This window comes from Salvelinus namaycush, chromosome 19 (assembly GCF_016432855.1).
Source record: "Salvelinus namaycush isolate Seneca chromosome 19, SaNama_1.0, whole genome shotgun sequence".
NCBI lineage: Eukaryota > Metazoa > Chordata > Actinopteri > Salmoniformes > Salmonidae > Salvelinus > Salvelinus namaycush.
This window is the reverse complement of record NC_052325.1, coordinates 39,237,340-39,248,837: the sequence shown is the minus strand read 5'-3', so window position 1 is coordinate 39,248,837 and position 11,498 is coordinate 39,237,340. Positions and strand designations below refer to the sequence as shown.

Sequence of the window (11,498 nt, the reverse complement as noted above, 5' to 3'; positions counted from 1 at the left end):
CATTGTTATTCAAACTTCCGGGATGCTTAGAAGGCCCTCCCCCGCCCTCCTTTCGGCAAACCTGACCACGACTCCATCTTGCTCCTCCCATCCTATAGGCAGAAACTCAAACAGGAAGTGCCTGTGCTTTGTACTTTTCAACGCTGGTCTGACCGATCAGAATCCACGCTTCAGAATTGTTTTGATCACGTGGACTGGGATATGTTCCGGGTAGCGTGCAAAATTAATCTAGATGCATACACGGATATGGTGATTGAGTTCATAAGGAAGTGTATAGGAGATGTAGTACCCACTGTGACTATTAAAACCTACTCTAACCAGAAACCGTGGATAGATGGTAGCATTCACGCGAAACTGAAAGCATGAACCACCACATTTAACAATGGCAAGGTGACTGGTAATATGGCAGAAAATAAACAGTGTAGTTATTCACTCCTCAAGGCAATCAAACAAGCTAAACGTCAGTATAGAGATAAAGTGAGTCGCAAATCAACGGCTTAGACACAAGACGTATGTGGCAGGGCCTCAGACAATCACAGACTACAAAAGGAAAACCAGTCACGTCGCCGAGACTGACGTCTTGCTTCTGGACTGGCTAAATACATTCTTTACAAGCTTTGAGGATAACACAGGGCCACCGACGCGGCCCGCTACCAAGGACTGTGGGCTCTCCTTCTCCATGGCTAACATGAGTAAAACTTTTAAACGTGTTAACCCTCACAAGGCTGCCGGTCCAGATGGCATCCCCAGCCACATCCTCAGAGCATGCGCAGACCAGGTGGCTGGTGTGGTTACAGGCATATTCAGTCTCTCCATATCCCAGTCTGCTGTCCCCACATGTTTCAAGATGGCCACCATTGTTCCTGTACCCAAGAAGGCAAAGGTAACTGAACTTAATGACTATCGCCCCATAGCACTCACCTCTGTCATCGTAAAGTGCTTTGAGAAACTAGTCAAGGATCATAATCACCTCTACCTTACCTGCCACCCTAGACCCATTTCAATTAGCTTACTGCCCCAATAAATCCACAGATGATGCAATCGCCATCACTTTGCACACTGCCCTCTCCCATCTGGACAAGAGGAATACCTATGTAAGAATTCTGTTTATTGACTATAGCTTAGCATTCAACACCATAGTACCCTCCAAGCTCCACTCAAAAACATTATTTTGGTATTTTTTAAATTAATCCCAGAGATGTGGACTCGAGTCACGTGACTTGGTCCCGAGTTGCTAATTTTGCAACTTGAGACTTAACATGGCAAAAATAAAAATACTTAAGTCGACCTCGACTTCGACTTATGACTCAGGACTGAAATTTTACTTGAGCTGTAACACTCAAGAGACTAGAGAGACTTGGATTTCCCCCTCCCAAAAGATGTTATTATTATTACACCGTAAACAATTCCGTTGCTCAAAGTGGAGAATCGCATATGGGAAATTATCATTAAATTATGTTCTTAGCGCCACAGTGCCGGCAGGTGCGGAAACGCAAGGGGAAAAATAGAGCACTCTCACTCAATGCTTGTCACGTGAAAATATGCGCTCTGAGCAAGAGTTTATGTGAGTGTTTATTCTCAGTTCACCACAGACCTCGCAACGTGCATGTAGTGGGCGCGGAGAAAACACTTGATTCTAACGGGATATTTCACAATGTCAGTCGAACGGTAGCTGATTATCAACACTAGCTGTAAATCATCATTTGGATGGCATTTGTATGAGTAATGATGATTCAAAAACTTGGGGACTTGACTTGAGACACTGAAGTTAGGACTTGGTCCCATCTCTGATTAGTCCATGGTTGAGGGAAGGGAAAACCTAGTTCACGTGACGGGCCATAGTCCGGTGCCCCGGGGCTCAGCATAATCGAATCTGCCAATTCCCATCTGTAAAACCACGATGGATGCGGCTAAGGAGAAAAAATAAGCATTTCTATAAACGTTTACTGTCCTCCAAGCAGGCCCAGTCCTGGCCATTCTCTTTCCCTAGGCGAGACAAAATAAATACCCCCCCCCCCCTAGGGGCGCCACCCGGCAACCCACTTGGGCGAGCCTGAAGGGCCGGCCAAGACATGGGCGCTGGACAAGCCGGCTGGGGCATAGAAGCCCGACGAGCTGGCAGAGGTGTGGGAGCCTGGCGAGCCGGCTGAAGCGTGAAAGCCTGACAATCCGGCTGAGGCGTGAAAGCCTGACAATCCGGTTGCGGCGTGAAAGCCTGACGCTGAGGCGGGGGAGCCCGACGAGCCGGCTGAGGTGTGGGAGCCCGATGGGCCGGCTGAGGCATGAAGTGGGATGGGAGCCCGATGAGCCTGCTGAGGCGTAGGAGCCGTACGAGCTAGCTGAGGCATGGGAGCCCGATGAGCCTGCTGAGGCGTAGGAGGCGTACGAGCTAGCTGAGGCATGACGTGGTATAGGAGCCTGCCGACCCAACCGGGGAAAGGAAAACTCTTGAGCCAGCTAAGGCTTGAAAGCCTGACGAGCCCGCTGAGTCACCCCCGGTTCCATCGGCGGCGGCACCCGGACCCGACGTCACCAACAAAACAAAAACCTCCCTGATGCTTCATATAGTGGTGTCAGCATTCTGTAAGGATTGCCGCTGGAGACGAGAAGCAGGTACAGGGACTGAACATTTAATAACCATGGACAGGAACAGAATACGGACAGCGTCTGGACAGGGGAAACGGAAACAACAATAATGCTGACACAGTGATGAAACAGAGGAAACAGACAGATATAGGGAAGGCAATCAAAAACGTGAAGGAGTCCAGGTGAGTCCAATGAGCGCTGATGCGCGTAATGATGGTGACAAGTGTGCGTAATGAAAGGAAACCTGGCGCCCTCGAGCACCAGAGAGGGAGAGCGGGAGCAGGCATAACAGAATAGTCCCAATAAGCAAAATGAGCTGCATTCAATCGAAATGTGTCTTCTGCATTTACCCCAACCCCTCTGAATCAGAGTGGTGAGTGGGTCTGCCTTAATCAACGTCATCGACAAGTGACACTTAATCGATGTGGCAAGGGACACTTTTGGGACTGAATCAAACAGTGTATAGATTTTGGTTGAATTTTTCCTTTAAGCTTTGGCCATTACTTTACCTATGTTTCTGTGAGGATAACGTCCTTATTGGACACTATTTTTAATCAACAAACTGTTATAACTGTAATTTTGTGTATTCTATTTATCTGAGCACACTTATCTATTCATCACATCCATTCAGTAAAAACAGCTCTCAATTGTCATTTCCACTTTACTTTACTGACTTTACTGCCCCCGTTGGGAAATGTTGCTGCAGTATCATGTACACGTTTAAAGTGGTGTTTAAATACAGTAGACAACAAATTGACAATACAAAATGAATAACAGTTACAGTAGATAGATACAGTATACACCGATGAAAGAAGACCAGCCTGCTGGCCTTACTGGGTGGATAGAAACATTAACCTGAGCTGTTAAGGAGGGATATCACACCTGGCACGTTATTGTCTAGTTCTGTTTTTCCTGCTGAGGGGTGCCCTATACCTGCACCCAAAGGGGAGTAGTTCAAAGTCCAGGTACAGGGGGTGGCTTAGGTCTAAAAGGAATTTGTGAGCCTGATGAGGGCCCTGACCTTAAAGATCTCATCCAGGCCTGTCTGTTTGACTCCAAGTAGCTTGCTTGCTGTGGTGATAATCCTTCTTAGCATATTTCTCTGGCTGACAGTGGCATTGCCAAACCAACAAACAATACAAAAAGTAAAAATTCTCTCATTGAAAGATTTCTAAAACAGAGTCAGTATAGTACAGTCAACATTAAAAGATCCCAGCTTTTTGAGAAAGTACAGTCTCTGCTGACCCTTTTTGTAGATCCGGTTTGTACATTTACTCCACTGAAGCTTATTGTCCAAGAGGACACCCAGATATCTCTATGTTCTGACCTCTAATAGATATTCAGTCAGTATAGTACAGTACAGCCAACATTAAAAGATCCCATTAAGTAAAAACAGCTTTTATTTGCCATTTCCACTCTAGTCAGTCAAGCTCATAGAGTATGGGGCACGAGATAAAGCGCGTTGAAGTGCAGGCATGGAATCAATATTGCGCTCAACACTACAAAGAGTACCTTTTAATTGTTTTCTTGTGTTAATTGTGCAGATCATGAGAGTATACCACTAAGTAGTAGGCCAGGACTGAATGACCCGAACATTTTGTGTTTTATCAAGGTTGGTTTCTTGGCATTCATTGCTATGGTAATTAACTGAACTGCAAAGTGTGGAAAGGAAGTCGCAGAAGCTAAAAGTAGTAGCAGCAGCAGCAGAAAAGTTATTGGGAGTGAAAGATTTTAAGGCAGAAGAGTTACAGGAGATGTTGAAGGAAGGAGTCCCGTCCCCCCAGGCTGGTGGCCAGGGGAAGGAACGGTTAGGGCAAAGTAGTGTGATAAGGGAGGTGTTTAGCAGTTTTGGTTTTATAGTTGCAGTGGTGCAATTTTATTTCTTCTTCCCGTTATTTTTCTTTTTTGTTTTGTCACAATGTGGAATGTACATTCCAAACTGAGAAAGGCAGCAATTCGCCAAAAAACGTCTAGTCTGCCGGAAATTCACACGAAGAAGAATTTTGCAGGTATTTTTAGTTGATTGGCCATACACCTGTTCTTGATTGTTTGAACTCCTGGAGCTTGCAAGTTCAGACTGGGGAATAATGTGTTTGAAGAGGAAGGTATGAATGCTGTCCATCTTTGGTAGACAAGTTTTTAGCATTTTAAACCTTTATCTTTCGGGTTTGTTTTTACCTGTCTGTTCTGAAAATATCCTAAACTTTTGATATCTTGGTCCTTTTGATTATAAACCTCTGAAGTGCACTGAGTGACTTCAGTCTCCAGTCCATTGACTGTGTTAAAACATCTGCCCTGGCCAATAAACAGTTCCATGGCTTTTATGTTGCATGCCTTTTGGTTGTTGTTTTGCCAAATAGGGCCTACCTGTGAGTTCCTTGAAAAACATTGCATTATGTTCTGAATTCCTGTGCATTAGCGCCATCAATATGAAGAGTTAATGCTTTACACAGGATGGTTGATGTGCATTGATGACGACCATCCATGAAAATATAAAAGACTTGTCTACCAAAGATGGACAGCATTAAAAGACCATCCATGATAATATAAAAGACTTGGTACACTTGACATTGTATTAAATATACTTTTTATTTCTTGAAATAGGCAAGGTAATTAGCTAAATCAATTGTACTCTATACATTGTGTCTGTAGTCACTTCAGAACAGAAACATTCCAATTAATTGTAGTGGAGTGTAAAAAGCATGACACGTTGAAAATGCATCAAAAACATAATAAAAAAAAATAGACCAACTAATTGTTTCTCTATCCCCCTAGTTTGTGAGAATCAGGCAAAATTTATGCAAAAGCTTACTAAGGACTTTACCACGTATTTACTTTCCATGCAATACCTAGGCTACTCATTTCAGGAAATGTAAAAATACACATTCATTAGTTGGAATATTGTGATTATATGTTTACTGTCTGCTACTCTGTTATATGTGTTCTTGTTTGGAAATGGACTAATGTGACACACTCATTCTATAATTATAATACAGTAATCATGGAACCTAAATCCTTCCACCGCTTGAACGTTTTAGTGCTTTGGACATGCAAGTATACTGTCTTGTCTTCATTCATTTATATTGAAGAGAGAGCAAGGGCATTTGCTATCCCATGCTGTAAATACTACAGTACACCACTGATAATGGATGCTAAATGCATGCATGAGACAAAATAATTGCATTGCTGAATATTCAAGCAGCTTTTAGTGCAAAATACATTTCCCCCACGAAAAGATATGGTGGACCAAATCTTTAGAAAAAAGGTCAACCAATTGGAAGTTCTTCAAAAGTAAATGCTTTAGTTTCATTTTATTGCTCCCATAGCTTCAGGACAAACATATGCTACCACGAACATTTCAATTGCACCCCATCCTTTAATGTATTCCTTAATAAATAAAAATACATTTACATATTTGTACATGTCTTTCCTATAAGATTTTATTCATGTGCATTTACTATGAGAGCAGAATACATTGGAAAACAATGTGATTGATTTTATGTTGAGAATGAGCAGAGTGAGGCTACATAAAGCTACTGATTTGATTTTTGGATTTAGTTATAGGCACAATATCATCTATATTTCCAGTGCCTATTGATAAGCTAACATTATATCGCTCCATGTGCTACATAACATGTAATACTATGTATGCATAATCATTTAGTAAAATAAACTGCAATCTAAAACAAAGTCTGAAGTATATGGACAATGCCTTTATCATACAGCTACTTGTGGTTCAAATAAGCAGTGCAAAAAAAAGAAACATACTACGGTGGAAATAAGTGTTCTGCCTTGTAAACCTACCAAAATCACACTTGTCTGTCAGAGGTCTGAATCAAAGCTACCATGCAACGAAAACAATCTGTCATGCAAATCATTTCAGGAGGAAAACTACAAGATACTTCACATATTGCAATGCAATTAAGAGAGAATTAAACCCTGAGTCACACTTCAGAGAAGACAGGCAAAATGAAAATAAGAGATCTTGCTCTATGGCCTTGGAGGTCCTGGGTCTGAGACTGGCCTATGGAGTCCTGTGTTGGGAGATGCGTCTGATAGTGGAGAGGAGTCCTCAATAGGAAGAAAGAGAGATTTGGAATGCTGATGCCCTGCAGGTTTGTTCTGTGTGTGTCTTTGTACAAGCAGTACTGTAAGGCTGTCCTCTATGGGTGAATCATCCATGTAAGCCAAGCCTGACAGCGAGTCTTTGGATTCCTGATGACTCCTCTCCAAGTTGAGTTCAGGACTCTGATAATGTAAAAGAAATAACAGCAAACACACACACACACATTTCAACGTAAGTGTGTGCTTTGACCATTAGAAAGTGCCTCAGAACCCTTGGAGCTGGTCATCACTTTTCAAAAATGATATCCATTCCGTGTTTAAAAAGTCTTAGTCCTTGATTTCCATTGTCTGTTTGTTCTGTGGAAATCAACAGTTCAGTACGTACTTGTGATGACGAATGGCTGAAGCAATGGCTGCTGGTCAAAGCAGCAATTGGCTGGACCCTAACAGCTGGCCTTTGATAGTCTGGACTAGCAGTCACAGTGCTGTAGGCAGGAGGTCCCAGTGTGGACTGCCTCTGCAGGAGCTGCAGGATGGTCTGAATATCTGATGTCATCTGGGACTCCAGCCTGCAAACACAGAATGCAGAAAATGAACGGCTACTCTTGGTTATAGGGACCGGAGGATAATGGAAGACAAGTTCAACACCAATCAATAACCATACTGTCTCTAGGCTATCGTTGTTTTGTTTTTATTGTACAGTTGTGGTATGTGTCAAATTCTAGCACTAGGGGGCGCTTGTGATCTATGTTGACATTACAGGATCATCATGGTTGTCAATTAAATCAAAAGGCTTGGGAACATGTTCTATCGGCTCTCTATGTCTAATAGTCCTATTGATTCACTCTCTAGGAGTCATAATGAATATTCAGTAAGGGTGGGGTAACAATGTCTGGCTAACTCACATTCACACATTACCGGTAGTCATAATGGATGCATATCCTCCTGCTGCTATATATAGAGCATTATCTGTGGTAATGCTGATTAATCACTTTAATTGCCCTTAGCAGCCATCCGTCAATCAGAAATAGTGCCATTATGCACATGCTTAGTAAAATGCCTTCATAATTTGTTCAGCAGGCCGTCACTCTTGACACATACGGGAAGACGGATTCTCTGCCATTCAAATAACAGACAACCTTGTTTCGTTTAGTGTAATATAAGGGCTGTGTTGAGGAGACCAGCAATTAGCAATTATTTTAGCGCTGCTCCCCCCTTTGAACGATGGTCATTAGGCTACCGCTGAAATAGAGCCTGAATGGTGGAGACATGTTGCTAAAACCACACAAACGGTAGCTGCTAATGGTTGGGTAAAACCCAGGGTCAGAATGAGTGCACTGGATAATGTGAGTCTTTGGAGACAGAAAAATGTTTCACCCGGATGCAGGAGCCCTCCAATGCGTTGTCTCCTATTCTGTGATAATTCCTGCTAAAAACACTGTACCACCTGCTGTTTGACTGTCTACTCTTGGCAGCCTGCTGGCTGCAGGTGTGTTATCTCTCCACTCAACCTGTTTGTCTGCCTCAGGAAATAAAGGGGGTTCAAATGTACTGTACTAATGCATATGGAACAAGTAGTCCATTTACATGTAATGTTGACTTGGATGGAAATTAAGCTAGCTCGCTAGCCCGAGGCTAGTACTTTTCAGACCAGGCTAATACTTTTCAGACCAGGCTAGTAGAAAATGTGCCAAACTAGCCCGAGATCCAGATGAAATGTTGTCTTTTCCATTATCACATAGCAGATTTCAGACCAGGCTACTTTTCAGACCAGGCTAGTAGAAAATGCGGTCTACTAGTGCCCGAAATACTTATAGGAAAATTATACTCAAACTATATTTTGGTATTTGTTTCATTAGTCCACTGTTGATACAGCCTCAATATGTTTTGCATGTCAACAATCAAGTTTTCAAGATATAAAACTTTCAAAATACAGAAAGTGTCACAGTATGATGCATTTTACAAATAGTAAAAGATAGTTTTTGAGTAGTATTTTCCTTTAAATTCCATCACTGGATGTTATCAAATTGAATTTGTATTTGCTAGAGTGTGTGTTGTCATTTTTTGCCTCCCTTCTGGCTCTCACATATTTTTATTGGTCTTTATAGCTGGAGTGAAGTTAGATGTTCATGAATGTTTGACATTACATTGTAGATGTCAGAGATGGCCAAAGGAGTGCAGTACAGTAGGCCTACCTGTTCAAGTGCTCTTCGAGCTGATCTAAGCGTTGCTCCACCTCTCCGTATGTGATTTCACTGGCATCGCCGTCCTCGCCCCTCAGGTCCTGCAATTGTGCTGACTCATCCAGGTAGTCTCGGGGCTTCTCGCAGACCCATTTGTCATTGCACAGATCTGGCAAGGGAGGGAAATACACATCCTTTATAAGCTCACATGTGGGTCAGAGCACAGGTGCCTGGTAATCACTAAACCATCCAACCATTGAAAATAGAACAACATTATTCTATTCATCTTTGGGTGAAAAAGCTTCTGTGTGTTGTTCCTTGTGTTTGTAATTTATTAGCCTAGCTAGTGTTTCAGGAGACAATGGTTTTCTATGTCGTGGTGGGACATTCGGGCTAACTCTGGTGTTATCTCTGCTAAACACACTGCTAATACGTGCTGTATACACTGATTAATTCTGGTGTGGGTAAGAGCAGCCTTTTTTTATGATTTGAAACAACTGACAGGCTGATAATGAACTTTAATCACGTTTATCTGTTGTAGCAGGAGCCTTTGGGATGCCCAGACTGAAATACACACTCCTCTTTCTGTGGTCTCTATTGTAAACATTAGGCCATTCATAGAACAATGTGAGCCAATTGGAATAGTCATCATCGCGAATTCTACGTATGACTTAGTCAGTGACACACTGTTCTGTGTGTTGTAAAGACGTGTGGGTAACATTGATTTTCTCCATCAGAGCATGGAAATCAATTGCTGTTCTCCTACAGACAGTCATCTACAGTCACCTCAGGTAATGCTGTAGGCCTATTTCTTATAAGGTATTAATAACCTTCCGGGATGAGAACTAACTAGGACGTACCGTGCACATTTGGAGGGCGAGCATCTGTGCGAAAGCAGTGCAGGAGCTTTTCCTAAAGTCTCTAAAAAAGGATGCCTGTGACTTAAGCTGGTGAAAGAAACTGCTCCACTGAGACTCGTTTTGGTACACATTTCAGCTCCATGTACATGGCTCTACTCAGGGATTTACAGTGGGGTGGGATTTGATTGATAGGCCTATATTGTCTTTGTGTCTTCGCTCTTAGCCTCCTACACAGGTGCATTTACTGTCTCACTGTTTCTGGATACTTCGTCTTGGACCCGCCCACTGACATGGTGGGGTGTTTTTGGCTGTACAGTACGTGGTACTTTTCGTCACCATGTACCTGAGGCAATGACCAAATCAGAGCCCTATCTTAACAGTATGCCTGTGACAAGACACTGATGGGGGGGGATAAGTGGATGATGTTCTATGATCCTCTTAAAAGGGATGTTTTACAGCGGTGGCCATCTCCCAACTGATATGAAGTCATCCCTCTTAGAACTCAGGGGCCCAATCAATGACCTTAACAGCACGTGGCCCAGGGACCGTACAGGCCGTACCGTACAGCTCATTTGAAATCCGCTAATGAACTGCAGATCATTCTAGAAAGTAGTATGAGTAGAAAAATCTGACGATTAATGTGGGGACATTTAGTTCCCGTGCTCCAACAATAGACTCGGGTGTTAATGTGTGCACACAGAAAGAGATACGATTGTATTGCTGCTCACCAATGTTATCGTCATAAGAGGGAGTTCTCTCCATGATGTCTCCAGGGGGATTGGAGTCGAGCCCCAGTGCAAGGTCTTCCACTGAGGGACACCCCTGGATGGCCGACCCCATGGACATCTGCTCCTCCTTCCCTGAGTGTTTCAGGTCAACTGAAGTTCTCTTTAGGCACAAGTAGGACTCCCTCTCCCTCCCGGAGTCATTTTCTGTTTCCTTGTTGCTTCCCCCTGTGGAATTGTAATCAAGACGAGGCAGTGGAACACACCGTGCTCTAGTATTACAGAGAGAAAGCACTGAACTCCTCTGGGACTGAGAGAGCTGCTCAGTGAAAAATGACAAGAGGAAGTGCTCGTGCAAAGTATGGATACAGAACTCGCCTTTAGTTGGATGTGGTGTGAAGGAGATCCTTCTTGTGATCTTTGTGCTCTTAACGTCTTCCTCTGGATCTGAGTCACTAGCGTGAGAATACGCGGCCTGCAACGATGGAAACATCTGAACATACAATCACTGAAACTAGGCCCACCTCGCTAATGTAATATCATACAAAAAATATGACATAATTTGCTACAGCAACATCTAATTAAAGCCACAATGTAACATCTCTATTTAATAGCGATGGCCGTGAGCATAGTAAATGAATACAAAGTTATGTCAATGTAGTCACATACCCTCAACATATACATTAACATAACGTCATAACGCATAATTGTCATCGTCATGCAATGACCTTTCCGAACATATAGTTAAGAAATACTTAAGAATACAGGGAGTGAGCTTTTAAAATATTTTTACAGATTATATAACGTTTTGTTTTACACAATCTCATATGGTAAATCTTATATTTTTTTGTTATAGTCAGGCCTATTTCATTGTCAGAATATGCTACAGAATACTGTATGTTTATTGACCATACAGTTTCGACAGAGGACCCAACAGGCTAGTGTTATGACCATGTGCACTGTCTGACATACAAAAACATAAGCGCAACATGTAAAGTGTTGGTCCCATGTTTCATGAGCTGAAATAAACGATTTTCTATATGCACAAAAAGCTTATTTCTCTCAAAATGTTGTGCACA

General features: G+C 42.7%; 1 protein-coding gene across 1 annotated transcript in view; it reads right to left on the bottom strand.

Annotated features, from left to right (window-relative positions):
- Positions 1–2,018: 2,018 nt before the first annotated feature.
- Positions 2,019–11,498, bottom strand: part of LOC120064017 (potassium voltage-gated channel subfamily H member 7-like) — a 50,208-nt gene continuing 40,728 nt past the window's right edge. The window contains exons 12-18 of the mRNA XM_039014327.1: positions 10,798–10,894; positions 10,423–10,647; positions 8,847–9,003; positions 7,037–7,220; positions 6,727–6,834; positions 2,663–2,667; positions 2,019–2,418 (exon numbers count right to left, since the gene is read on the bottom strand). Coding sequence (XP_038870255.1) covers positions 2,019–2,418; positions 2,663–2,667; positions 6,727–6,834; positions 7,037–7,220; positions 8,847–9,003; positions 10,423–10,647; positions 10,798–10,894 — 1,176 coding nt within the window. The remainder of the gene's footprint in view (positions 2,419–2,662; positions 2,668–6,726; positions 6,835–7,036; positions 7,221–8,846; positions 9,004–10,422; positions 10,648–10,797; positions 10,895–11,498) is intronic.